Raw genomic sequence first — 13,421 nt, 5'->3', positions numbered from 1 at the left:
TAATTCATCAAAGTAAAGTTCCATCTGCCTTTTCTCTTGGACCTAGAACATAAGTCATAGAGAAGCACCAAAGATTTTGTAATAGCCTGCTTAATAGTTACCTCAATAAACACCTAAAAGATATTGCTCTGTTTTGCTTAGTTTGTGGAAATTTGCTTTATGCTAATTGCTGCAGAGTGCCCCCATGTTACAACAGAGCTTTAACTTCATTGGTTGTAAATCACTCTGAGATGTCCATGCGGCATCCCCAGGGCGTGAAAAACAGTGACTTGTTTGCATGCCTGAGTTTAAACCCTAAACTTGGCCACTTTTCAAAGTCAGACGTTGGTGTCCATTCCTTCAGGCTTTATCTCCTGTTGTTTTCACACTTGGTAGTATCCCATTTAGTGGCATACGTTACAATTACGATTAGTCAGAAGTAATCAAGTTAACTCGCAATAGAACACAGAACAGTGAAACAGAGGAACAGACCCTTCAGCCCACAATGTCTGCTCCGAACACAGAAATGTAACTACAATGTAAACAAGTGATGTAGCAATAACTTAACAAGATGTATTTTTGTAGTCCCACAGATCCCTGAGAAATTGGAGCAGTGTCCTGGGGTTGATCATCTGGACTCCATCCAAGCAGAGATCAAGTCCTTGGACACAAAACCCATCTGTCGCACCCGTCAAGCCTTCAGTCCATCAGATTCCAGTTCCTCCAGTGAGAATGAGCTGCCGTTCCCGATCCCACTCGAAGATGTTAGGAAAAGAATCCCTCCCCAAGAGGACCCTGTTAAATCGGAATCCACGGATGCACAGATTCCATCGAAGCAACGGGCTTTTGAGACCACTGCTGTCAACAGAGGTAAAACAGAGAAGCTTTAGGGAAGGAAGCCTCCAGTCCTCATGCAGTCTCTTACCGGGAGCCACAGCTAGTGGCTCTGCTGTCTCTCAGCTCCAGAAACCCAGGTTCAATCCTGGCCTCTGATGCTCTCTGTATGCAGTTCTTATTTCCCCCCGAGACCATGTGAGTTTCCCCCAGATACTCTGGTTTCCTCTCAAAACCAAGTTGGTCAGTTAATTGACCACTTTAAATTTCTCCTAGGATGCTGGTGGGTGGTAAAATCAGATAGGAGTTGATGGGACTGGAGGGGTAGGTATTAAAATAGTGGTATTACAGTGCATGGGTTTTTGAAGGTTGATATGGACAGAGTGGATGGTCTCTTTCCATATTCTATCACTTTCAATGCGACTTCAGTTCCACATCACTATGATTCATAAATGCCCTGTACCAGCAAGCTCACGCTGTATTATCATCTTGGAATAAATGTTGACCTTGTTGATAAAGGCCATATTCCAATATTGCAGATGAGGAGGTTACCTTCTGAAGTTTATAGGATGACCATGGCTCAGGCTTTCTGATTGGGAGGAACCTCTGCACCAGAGCCAACCTTAATCCAACTCTGCGCACTCTATCACTTAGAGAGTGATTTATATGCAAGTTGCATGAGACATGAATCAAACCAATGGACAGTGATTTTATTTGTACAGCCCTATTAGCTTACTGAAACAAAAGAACATCTTAAAACATTCTGCTCTCATTGTTTAAGATAGAACATATTCAGTTTGCTTTTGAGGGCTGTGGTCTGAGGGTGTTTGTGCAGGTTTCCTTCTTCATCAACCTTTGATCTCTGAGCACTGGGCCTAAGATCAAGCATGACCATTTCTGATGTAGCCAACAGCCACAGTATATCCTGCTCGTGCACCTAATTATAACCAAGGCTAACAAAGCTGTACGAATAGTGTTAGATCCACAAGAATTAAAAAAAAAGTAGCATGCCTGAAGAATGGGGACACTTTAGAACTCAGCAAAGTGAACCTGTAGAAAATACGAGGAAAGGAATATAAAATTGAACTGTAAGTTCTTAGAACATAGCTCTTTTGAAAGCTGTGCTGATTGTGCAAAACATTGTGTAGGAACCTATTGTGTAGTGATCTCTGTTCTGGAGCACTTTCAGGAAAACACGCATATGTGTGCACAGTGATCATAAAGCACTCCTGAGTAAAACCCATTACAGCACCAATAAGGTTACAGAGAATGCATGAGGATATATGACAGCTTCTAAATTTGACGCTATCTAGACAAGATATCCAAGTAGTCAATACATCTATTTTAAGGACAAAAGCTACTTGAACTATATTGAATTTGGGACAAGCAACTTCTAATCTCTCAGAAAGTAATGCAGGAAGTCAAGAAGGTCAGACAGGATGAAAAGAGATAACATGGGTTGACTTTTTCTCAAGTCATATTACCACCTAAAAGATGAAGTGGATGCTCAAGGTGACCTGATCTTCAGAGGTGAAAGGATCATTCTTCCCAGACTGAAGGTACAATGAGATTAGGATTTTTTTCACTCTTCACATCTGGAAGTGAATGGTCATTGCAGCTGAATGAGAGAAATTTTCTATTGCCCGAGATCGAGGACAAGCCCTCCAGATGCCGAGCAAGGCACCAATCATATTCACTACCAGAAAGCCTCAGGTAGCTTCTGGGCCAAGGTTAGATCAAATCTGCTTTGCTTAGAGGAAAAAATATATTTGTTATTAGTATTGGTTTATTATTGTCACATGTACTGAGATACAATGAAAAGCTTGTCTTGCATCTTGTCCAATAGATCAATTCATTACACAGGGCGTTGCTGCAGAACACGGTAAAACAATAGCAATGCAGAATGAAGTGTGACAGCTACAGAGAAAGTGCAGTGCAAGTAAACAATAAGATATACGGTCAGAATGAGGTAGACTGTGAGGTCAAGAGTCATTTTATTAGACTAGGGAATCATTTAATAGTCTTCTATCAGTGGGTAGAAGCTGTCCTTGAATCTTGTGGTATGTTCTTTCAGGCATTTGTATCTTTGACCAAATGGGGGGGTGGGGGGGGGGTGGGGTGATGTTAAGAATAGAGATTGTCTAGTTTTTGGAGATATTCACTGGCAACCATTTTACAAGGCTCTCAAAGGGCTGGCAGAACACTGGAAATACCGTCTTGTATTTTGTATTTAAATAAAGTTCTGCTTTGATAAAGCATGTTGCTATTTCGATTAACTATTCCAAGCAGATGATGAGGTTGCTTCTCCCTGTATTCCTCAATCCCAATGGTTAAAGGTTACAAAATTTTACAATATGGATTAAATGAGACATAAATTAATGTTCAGGTTTACCTCTACCTGGGGTAAATTGGTGATATATTTACTATTTAAAATTATCTTTAATTTTCTTAAGACCTTTTTTTAAAATGACCTAGTTTCACTACTGCTGCTATTCTGTGTTACTAGGGTCTTGCAATGAATCAGACAGTGACGATTCGGTCCCTGAGCTTGAGGAGCCGGAGGTTTCCGTTCCACTAGCTGGACAAGAACAGGTGTGTGGTATAGACATTAATGTGAATGCTTTACTTGCATTGTTTTGATTACTAATTGTATGAAGACCTTGCCCAAAACTTAGGGAATTTTGATATGAGGCCTGGGTTCATCTCATGGAAACTCTTACAGGTCAATCATGAGATCTGGATGGTGGAAGCATCTGGGATCCACTATTTTTGTGGAAATATCCATTAAAGAGTTTTACACAAAATGGCTACTCCACGTCTCTGTTATGCAACACCTTGGAAATGTGCTGCAGAGACGTTGTGAATGTTGATGTAATCATTGTTTGACGTTTGGAGTGGGAGATTGCTGCATTTAACTGGCTCTGGGGAGGGTGGGGGCCAACATTGCTGAACCCCCTACCTCAGGTCCTGGGCTCCAGTGGAAGTGGACTGACAAGGCCAAGGTACAATAATAATTTTTTTTAAAGCCACTTGGGCATGTGCATGGCTTAGAAAGGTTTAGAAGATTATGTGCCAGTTGGACAATGGGACTAGCCTGGGTGGTGCACCTTGATTGGCCTGAGCCATTTGGACCACAGGGCCTGTTTCCATGTGCTATTGTTCTAAATCCAGGTACTCATACCTCACCTTATATTTGCAATTAATTTTCAATTTTTACCTGACCACCTTTATGCTAGGCTTTTAACAGAAAATTAATCTGGTCTTATTAGTTATAAGAACAAGCTATTGGATTGCTGTGAAAACCAGCCTGATTTATAAAGCTCCTTCAGGGAGGAAATCATCTGCCTGAACCAACCCAGCCTAAATGTGATTTCAAACCATCAGTGTGGCTGGCGTAAAGATGCTTTTACAAGGAACAGTTAGGATGGACATAAATGTTAATATTCCTCTTGACATCTACATCCATAAAAAGATAAATTAAAATGGCTGGAAACAGAAATTAATTTCTATCAATTGCAGAATTCTTTATTTTTCACATTATTGGAATAATGCTCGATCAAAAAACAAAGGATAGCAATATTTATTAACTTTGTACTTAATTGTTCCAAAGATTTCTTAGGATTAACTGGTGATGAGGGTTCTATGCAATGTAAAAACTCCCTGATGGAAGTTAAATACTGGCCTTCAAATGGTAGCCAGGATATGGGCTACAAATTACAAAGGGAGATAGAAAAGGTATATAAAAAGGGCAATATTACAATAATCATGGGGGATTTCAATATGCAGGTAGATTGGTGCTGGATCCTATAAATTGGCTTTTAAGAGCAGCTTGTGGTTGAGCCCACTAGGCGAACAGCAGTTCTGGTTTGGGTGTTATGTAATGACCCAGATTTGATTAGAGAGCTTAAGGTAAAGGAATCCTTAGGAGGCAGTTATCATAATGGTGATAGAATTCATCCTGCAGTTTGAGAAGGAGAAGCTAAAATTGGATGTATCAGTATTACAGTGGAGTAAAGAAGATTACGGAGGGAATGTGAGGCAACTGTGGGTGAAAAGGAACTCTAAGGCAACAAAAGAAAAAGAGAAGGCAAATAATTTAGCAAAAATTAATGAGAAGATAGAGGATTAGGAAGCCTTTAAAAACAACACAAGGCAACTAAAAAACTATAAAGAGAGAAAAGATGAAATATGAAGGTAAGCTAGCTAATAATATAAAAGAGGATACCAAAAGTTTTTTTTAAGATACACAAAGAGTAAAAGAGAGATGAGAGTGGATATTGGACTACTGGAAAATATTGCTGGAAAGGTAGTAATGAGGACCAATAAATGGCAGATGAAATTAATAAGTATTTTGCATTAGTCTTTACCGTGGAAGACGCTAGTAGAATGCCAGAAATTTGAGAGTGTCAGGGTGCTGAAGTGAATCTCGTTGCTATTATTAAGAAGGTGCTTGGGAAGCTGAAAAGCCTGAAAGTAGATAAATTACCTGCACCAGATGAGCCTATATCCTAGGGATCTGAAAGAGGTGGCTGAAGAAACTGTGGAGACATTAGATAATGATCTTTCAAGAATCACTAGATTCTGGAATGGGTCTGGAGGACTGGAAAATTCCAAATGTCACTCCACTCTTTAAGAAGGGAGGGAGGCAGAAGAAAGGAAATCGTAGGCCAGTTATCCTGACTTCAGTGGCTGGAAAGAAGTTGGAATCTATTGTTAAGGATGAGGTTTCAGGGTACTTGGAGATGCATAACAAAATAGGCCAAAGTCAGCATGATTTCCTAAGGAGAAATCTTGCCTAACAAATCTGTTTGAATTCTTTGAGGAAATAATAGGCAGGATAGACAAAGGAGAGTCTGTGGATGTTGTTTACTTGGATTTTCAGAGGGCTTTTGACAAGGCGCTGCACTTGAGTCTGCTTTACTAGATAAGAGCCCAGGGAATTACAGGAAGCATATCAGCATGGGTAGAAGATTGGCTGATTGACAGGAGGCAAAGAGTGCGAATAAAGGGGGTCTGTTCTGAATGGTTGCCAGTGACTAGCAGTGTTCTGCAGGGGTTGGTATTGGGACCTTTTCTTTTCACATTAATGTTAATGATTTGAATGATGGAATTGATGGCTTTGTGGCCAGGTTTGTGGACGATAGGAAGGTAGGTGGAGGGGCACGTAGTGTTGAGGAGGTAGGATGTCTGCAGAAGGACTTGGACAGATTAGGAGAATTGGTAAAGAAATGGCAGATGGAATACAGTGTAGGGAAGTGCATGGCCTTACACTTTGGTACAAGGAATAAAGGAGTTGACTATTTTCTAAATGAGGAGAAATTTCAAAAATCAGCGGTGCAAAGGGATTGGATGTTCTTGCGCAAGGTTCCCTAAAGTTTAATTTACAGGTTGAGTCAGTGTAAGGAAGACAAATGCCATGTTAGCATTCTAGTCATCACAAAAATGAATATAAAAGCAAGGATGTAATGCCAAGGTTTTATAAGGCACTGGTCAGACTGCAATTGGAGCATTGTGAGCAATTTTCAATCCCTTATCTAAGAAAAGATGTGCTGGCATTGGAGACGGTCCAGAGGTGGTTCACGAGAATGATACCTGGAATGAAAGAGTTAACATGTGAGGAATGTTTGATGGCTCTGGGCCTGTACCTGCTGGAGTTTAGAAGAATGAGGGAGGAGCTCATTGAAATGTATTGGAATATTGAAAGGTCTAGATAGAGGATGTTTCTTAAGGAGGGGGAATCTAGGTCCAGAGGGCACAGCCTCAGAATAGAGGGATGCCCCTTTAAAACAGAGATGAGTGGGAATTTATTTAGATAGTGGGTGGTGATTCTGTGGAATTCATTGCCACTATGGCTGTGCAGGCCTAGTTGTTGAATATATTTAAGGCAGAGGTTGATGGATTCTTGATAAATCAGGGCATCAAAGATTATGTGGAGAAGGCAGGAAAATAGGGTTGAGAGGGAAAATAAATCAGCCATGGTGGAATAGTGAAGCAGATTCGATGGGCTGAAAGGCCTAATTCTGCTCCTATGTCTTGTGGTTTTATGGTCCAATCATACAGGGTGGTTAAAGTTTCTTATTACAGGAAAAAATGTGAGAAAACAAAAGCTTATTTTTTAAAGAGCAGAGAAAATCAAGGTGAGATTTGTGTGACTATAGAAATACTCAGCAAACAAACAGACCCTTCGGTCCATTGTGTCTGACAGAACATGATGTCAAATTAAACTCTGCCCATTTGCCTGCACATGGTCCATATCCCTAATTTCCTGTCTGTTCATGTGTCTGTTTAAATGCTTCTTAAACATTGCTCTTGTATCTGTTTTTACCAGCTCCCAGGCACATTTCTTGGGGGTGGGGGGGGGGGGGGTGCGGAGGTGGGAAAACATGCTTTGGAAATCTTTTTTTTTAAACTTTTCTTCTCACCATATATCTATGCACTCTGGTATTTGATTTGTTCACCCTGGGGAGAAAGATTCGGACTATCCACCTTTTCAAAGTCTCTCATCATTTTATGAAGTTCTATTAGGTGTTCCCTCAGCCCCTGATGCTCCAAAGAGAACAAGCCAAGTTTGTCCATCCTCTCCTTGTAGCTAATACAATCCAGTCCTGGTACTATCCTGTGAACTGCTTTTGCACCATCTCCAAACCCTCTATATCCTACCTACAGTGTGACAAAATACTATAATTACATAAAACAGTCTTAAATTTGCCCTAACCAAAGTTTACCACAGCTACAATGTGACTTCCCAACCTTTATACTCAATGCCCTGATCAATGAATGTAAGCAAGCAAAACATAATCCTTATCACCTTGTGTCTCTGCTTGTGTTGTCACATTCAGGGAGCAATTCACTTGAACCTCAATACCCTCTGCATCTTATTTCTCTGAGGAATTCTGCTATTTACTCCATATTCTCATTTTGTATTTGATCTCCAAAAGTGCATCACTTTCCACTTATTAAGTTCCATCTGCCATTTCTCTGCATAAATTTCCACTGAACCACCGTCTAACTTGCTATATCCTTTTATAACTTTTCTTGCTATTCACAATGCCAAAAGTTTTCACGTCACTTTCTAACTTGCCAATCTGACAGTGCACACATTTATTTATACTTTTGATACACGTTCCCACAGAGGTCTCAGCACTGATCCGTGAGGAACAGCACTAGTCACTGACTTCAAGTCAGAGAACATCCCTTTGCCCAATACTCTGTCTCCCATGACCAAAGCAATTTTGAACCCGATTTATCAAGTCTCCATGTGCTTTAATGTTCTGGACTAGCCTAATTTGAGGAATCTTGTCAAATGATTTACAAAATTTCATGTGGAATTCTTCCACTGCCTTAATTTCATCAATTATTTTCATCACTTATTCGAAAAGCTCTATCAAATTTGTGAGGCAGCGTCACCCCAGCTGACTATTCTTTATATGTCCATGCTTTGCTAAATACAAATAAATTCTATCCTTGAAGATCTCCTACAGTAATTTCCCCACCACTGATGTAAAGTTCACCAGCCTATACTTGGCCGATTTGTCCCAGTTGCCCTTCTCATACAGAGGAACAACACTGGCACCTCTGCCCTTCAGCCCTCTGGCATTTTGCCTGTGTCTAAAGAGGATACAAAGATATAGATCTGTTAGACTTTCAGAAGGTTGCAATACTAACTCAGGAGGAAACTATTCCCAAGATCAAGAAGTGTCAATAATAGTCTGGTGCAGATACAAGGTGATTGAAAATCAATGAAAAGAATTTTTCATTTTGCATAAAATGCTTCTATGATCTAACCTGTACTGTCTGAATCGCTGCGGCAAGTAGATTCAATATAACTTTCAGAAAGAAATTGGATAAAATCTTGGAGGAATCACTGCCAAACTGCCCTTGCTGAACTGAGCTAAGCATCCCTCCAAGATGCCGAAGATGAATTAATCTTTTAAGAAGCTGGCAGGAAATAAAGCAGATACATGAGCAGAGCCTGTAACTGAATCAGATTTGGGATAGAAACTTGTCCTCGTGTAACCGGATTAAAAATCAATGGAACTGAACATCAGAAGCCAAGTGTGACACACACATATATTTATGAGCAGCAATTGGATTTATTTGGATATTTGAACTTTTCTAAAGGATATCTGTGTAAACTTATTCACAGCCATTGATCCATCACTCCATTTCAATATATTTCCTTTGCACTTCTGTTCCAAATCTTTAATAACTTTTTTTTGAGTGTGGTGCTGACTATTGGCTACAAAATTCCAACTGTGCCTTAACTGGTGATTTCTAAAAGTTTATCATGACTTAATTGCATTAATAAAACCAAAGATCTCGCATGTGTGTTTAGTAGTCTTGCCGATTTCTCTTGGTGTCTTTGGGGATCCCCAACTCACTCTGATCTTTCTCTGTAAATAGGCAAGTTAAACATGTGAATATGTATGTGTCTGTTCTTCCTCCTGTGGTGCACATTGCCGATAATATATGGCAGTCCATATCACTGTGGGAGACAAGAAGGAACAATGGGGTTCAGGGTTGACTCATCTGTGTTGTAGCTGCCCTGAGAGTGACTATGGCCTCAGTGGAGGACAGTACTTTTTGCTATATTTAACCCCCATTCCTGTTATATCTAAACAGGAATGGTTTGTGTTGGTACAGCAAAGCTACTTTGTCTACATCCATGGGATGATAATCAATGTCTATGAAAATTAAGTATAATTCATTCTTTTTCTTTTTTGGAAAAACATTACTTCTAGTCACAGTTGGCGCAAGCGGTGGGGATTGGTGACGAGCCTGTGAGTAAAGCTAAACAGAGCCGCAGCGAAAAGAAGGCACGAAAGGTGAGTCAAACTGTGCCCTCAGCCCAGGGGTTCCCAACCCGGGGTGCACTGACACCTTGCTTAATGGCAGTGGCCATGGCAGAGACAATGTTGTGTAGCTGTGTGGATAGGCATGCAGTTAGACACAAGTGTTCAGATTTGTTGTCAACATGCACCTATCAGTATGTGGAGTGAACAGCCATATTAACTTTTGTGTGGATGCAGTTGTCCCTGTTAGAACTGTTCGCTGCTATCCCAATAATAAGCCCTGGATCACTAGTCACATCAAAGGCCTCCTAAACCAGAAGAAGAGGGCCTTTAAAGATGGTGATCGGTTGGAGCTTAAAAGAGTTCAGAAGGAACTCAGAGTACAGATAAGGGGGGCAAAGGAGCAGTATAGGAGGAAGCTAGAACAAAAGCTGCAGAAAAAAAGCATGAAGGAGGTGTGGGATGGGATGAAGATCATCACCGGATGCAGTGCAAAGCGGGGGGCGAACATAAGTGGAGATGTGGAGAAAGCGAACCAGCTGAACAACTTCTTCAACAGGTTCGACAGCTCAATCTCATCCTCACCGCAGAAATCCACACCAGGCTTACTTCCCTCACAGGAAAATAGCCACTCACAGGAGACCTTGCCCACGCCCAGGATTACGGCTGCACAGGTGGAAGGTCAACTGAGGAAGATCTGTACCAGCAAGGCGGCTGGACCGGATGGAGTTTCCCCACGATTACTGAGGGCCTGTGCGACTGAGCTGGGAGAACCACTACAGCGCATCTTCAACATGAGCCTGGAGCAGAGAAGAGTACCCAGACAGTGGAAAACATCCTGTATTGTCCCGGTACCGAAGAAACCACAACCAAAGGAGTTGAATGACTTCAGACCTGTTGCCTTGACGTCGCACGTTATGAAGACCATGGAGCGGCTGATTATACAGAATCTGAGGCCACAAACCAGGCACGCCCAGGATCCTCTTCAGTTTGCGTATAAGGAGAAGGTGGGAGTGGAGGATGCTATCACGTATTTGCTGCTCAAATCACTCTCTCACCTAGAGGGGGTCAGTTGTGCTGTGAGGATTACATTCCTTGACTTCTCTAGTGCCTTTAACACCATCCAGCCCAAGATCTTAAGGCACAAACTAACGGAGATGGGAGTAGACTCTCACATGGTGGATTGGATAGTGGACTACTTGACAGATAGACCTCAGTATGTGCGGTTGGGAGACTGTAGGTCTGACACGGTGGTCAGCAGCACAGGAGCGCCGCAGGGAACCGTACTCTCTCCGGTCCTGTTCACCCTGTACACATCAGACTTCCAATATAACTCGGAGTCCTGCCATGTGCAGAAGTTCGCTGATGACACGGCCATAGTGGGGTGTGTCAGGAATGGACAGGAGGAGGAGTATAGGAAACTGATACAGGACTTTGTGATATGGTGCAACTCAAACTACCTGCGTCTCAATATCACCAAGACCAAGGAGATGGTGGTGGACTTTAGGAGATCTAGGCCTCATATGGAGCCAGTGATCATTAATGGAGAATGTGTGGAGCAGGTTAAGACCTACAAGTATCTGGGAGTACAGTTAGACGAGAAGCTAGACTGGACTGCCAACACAGATGCCTTGTGCAGGAAGGCACAGAGTCGACTGTACTTCCTAAGAAGGTTGGCGTCATTCAATGTCTGTAGTGAGATGCTGAAGATGTTCTATAGGTCAGTTGTGGAGAGCGCCCTCTTCTTTGTGGTGGCGTGTTGGGGAGGAAGCATTAAGAAGAGGGACGCCTCACGTCTTAATAAGCTGGTAAGGAAGGCGGGCTCTGTCGTGGGCAAAGTACTGGAGAGTTTAACATTGGTAGCTGAGCGAAGGGCGCTGAGTAGGCTACGGTCAATTATGGATAACTCTGAACATCCTCTACATAGCACCATCCAGAGACAGAGAAGCAGTTTCAGCGACAGGTTACTATCGATACAATGCTCCTCAGACAGGATGAAGAGGTCAATACTCCCCAATGCCATTAGGCTTTACAATTCTACCGCCAGGACTTAAGAACTTTTTAAAAGCTATTATTAATGCTTTTTGAGATAGTGATTTAGATGCATATCATATTTTTTACTGAGTTAAGTATTGTATGTAATTAGTTTTGCTACAACAAGTGTATGGGACATTGGAAAAAAAGTTGAATTTCCCCATGGGGATGAATAAAGTATCTATCTATCTATCTATCTATCTATCTATCTAAATACCTTGTCATTAATACTGGAAGACCTAGGAGAAGGTTTACATTTTTTGAGAATTTCCATGGGTTTGTTTGGCATGAACCTAGATATGGAAGTGTAGTCACGTGAAATGAGATATACCTTCATATGGTTAGATAGGCTTACTCACAGAATTACACTGTCAGCCGATGGCTCAGGTACCTCCATCAACTCTCTGGCTATGAGGTATTCTTAGTCTTCATCTCCTGAGTGATTACTTCTCCACGCTAAACATAGTCTTGGAAGAAGCACCTAGGATAATAAAGGGGATTCTTTGAATTTCATAGTTACCAACAAAATACAATGTTTTGGGTGATGGTCTAGACTAGAGGTTTTCTGCCAGGATTTCATCCTGAATATATAACCCACAATACATGGATCAATGCAAGTTGAGCTGCATGTTGGTCTCAGAACTTAATGACTTTTGAATCCACCAACCAATACTTCATATCAAATGCCAAGAGGAAAGTTATTGAACAAATAACAATTTGCATATGGATTTAAAAAATGTTTTGTAATAAATATTACCTCTCACTCTGACTTACTCTGCTCTTTTTTGACCTGTAATTAATCATTTCCCTCTTATCTTTCACTTCTTCCTTACTCTCGCCCTTCTCTGTCCCTCTGTATTTCTCTCACTGTTTTTCTCTTCTATGCACTTTTTTCACCCATCTGTGATATGCTGCTTTCCATTTTGATGCCTCTTATTGTCTCACTGCTCCCTCATCTTTTCTGCCTCCCTCTACAATGGCCCCATCTCACTGCCTCCATCTAATTCTTCCCCTTACTGCCCTTCACTGTTGCTTCTTGTTTCTCTTTTTTGCCCTTTTATATTCTCCTATGATCACGTATGATCTACCCATGTGTCATCGTTATTTCTCTTTCACTCCATTATTTATTCCTTCTTTCGCTTATTTTTTGTTTCTGTTTCTGACTCTCATTTCCTCTCTCCTACTTGCCCACCCCATCCCACCCCACAAATTCTTTCCTAGGCTATGTCCAAGCTCGGTCTGCGACAGGTACATGGTGTAACAAGGATCACAATCAGAAAGTCTAAAAACATCTTGTTTGTTATAACGAAACCAGATGTTTTCAAGAGTCCGGTGTCTGACATCTACATAGTCTTTGGGGAAGCAAAGGTAAGGATCCATTCGTAACTGTGAATAATTGGGTCCTTTAGTATCATCAAATGCCAACTGTTTAATTAAAACGTGGGGCTTAGATATACGGGAGGCTCTGCTCTGTATTTGGACTTGTCACAAATTGTGACAGAAAACCTTACCTTGTACGAGCTCTGTTTTGTAACTGTCCTGGGAACTTCAGTGAAATGGGGGAGAACCTGGGTATACAGCTGCACTTTTCATTCATTCGAGCTTGTGCTGCCAGTGGAGTAAAACGTGGCCAAACTGTCAACTTCTCTGAGTCTTTGTTCCATAACTCTAAAGAACTTCATCTATCAAAGAAACGCCAGCCTCAGTCTTGACTGTTTTATTCTGGTTGTTTGGTTGAGGTGCTGAGGGTGGGATTGCCCATAAATCTAGTAAGAAATAGGT

At 41.4% G+C, this 13,421-nt stretch overlaps 1 protein-coding gene across 3 annotated transcripts in view; it reads left to right on the top strand.

Annotated features, from left to right (window-relative positions):
* LOC140729440 (uncharacterized) overlaps nucleotides 1-13,421 on the top strand; it is a 64,987-nt gene that overhangs the window by 45,846 nt on the left and 5,720 nt on the right. For 2 of the 3 annotated variants that reach the window (XM_073049181.1, XM_073049200.1), the window contains exons 3-6: nucleotides 565-849; nucleotides 3,320-3,405; nucleotides 9,555-9,638; nucleotides 12,861-13,007. In XM_073049181.1, the coding sequence (XP_072905282.1) occupies nucleotides 565-849; nucleotides 3,320-3,405; nucleotides 9,555-9,638; nucleotides 12,861-13,007 (602 nt within the window). The remainder of the gene's footprint in view (nucleotides 1-564; nucleotides 850-3,319; nucleotides 3,406-9,554; nucleotides 9,639-12,860; nucleotides 13,008-13,421) is intronic. The other variant, XM_073049190.1, reaches the window with a different exon arrangement.

The sequence above is a fragment of the Hemitrygon akajei genome, chromosome 1 (genome assembly GCF_048418815.1).
Source record: "Hemitrygon akajei chromosome 1, sHemAka1.3, whole genome shotgun sequence".
Classification (NCBI taxonomy): domain Eukaryota; kingdom Metazoa; phylum Chordata; class Chondrichthyes; order Myliobatiformes; family Dasyatidae; genus Hemitrygon; species Hemitrygon akajei.
This window is presented reverse-complemented; position numbering and strand designations above follow the sequence as displayed.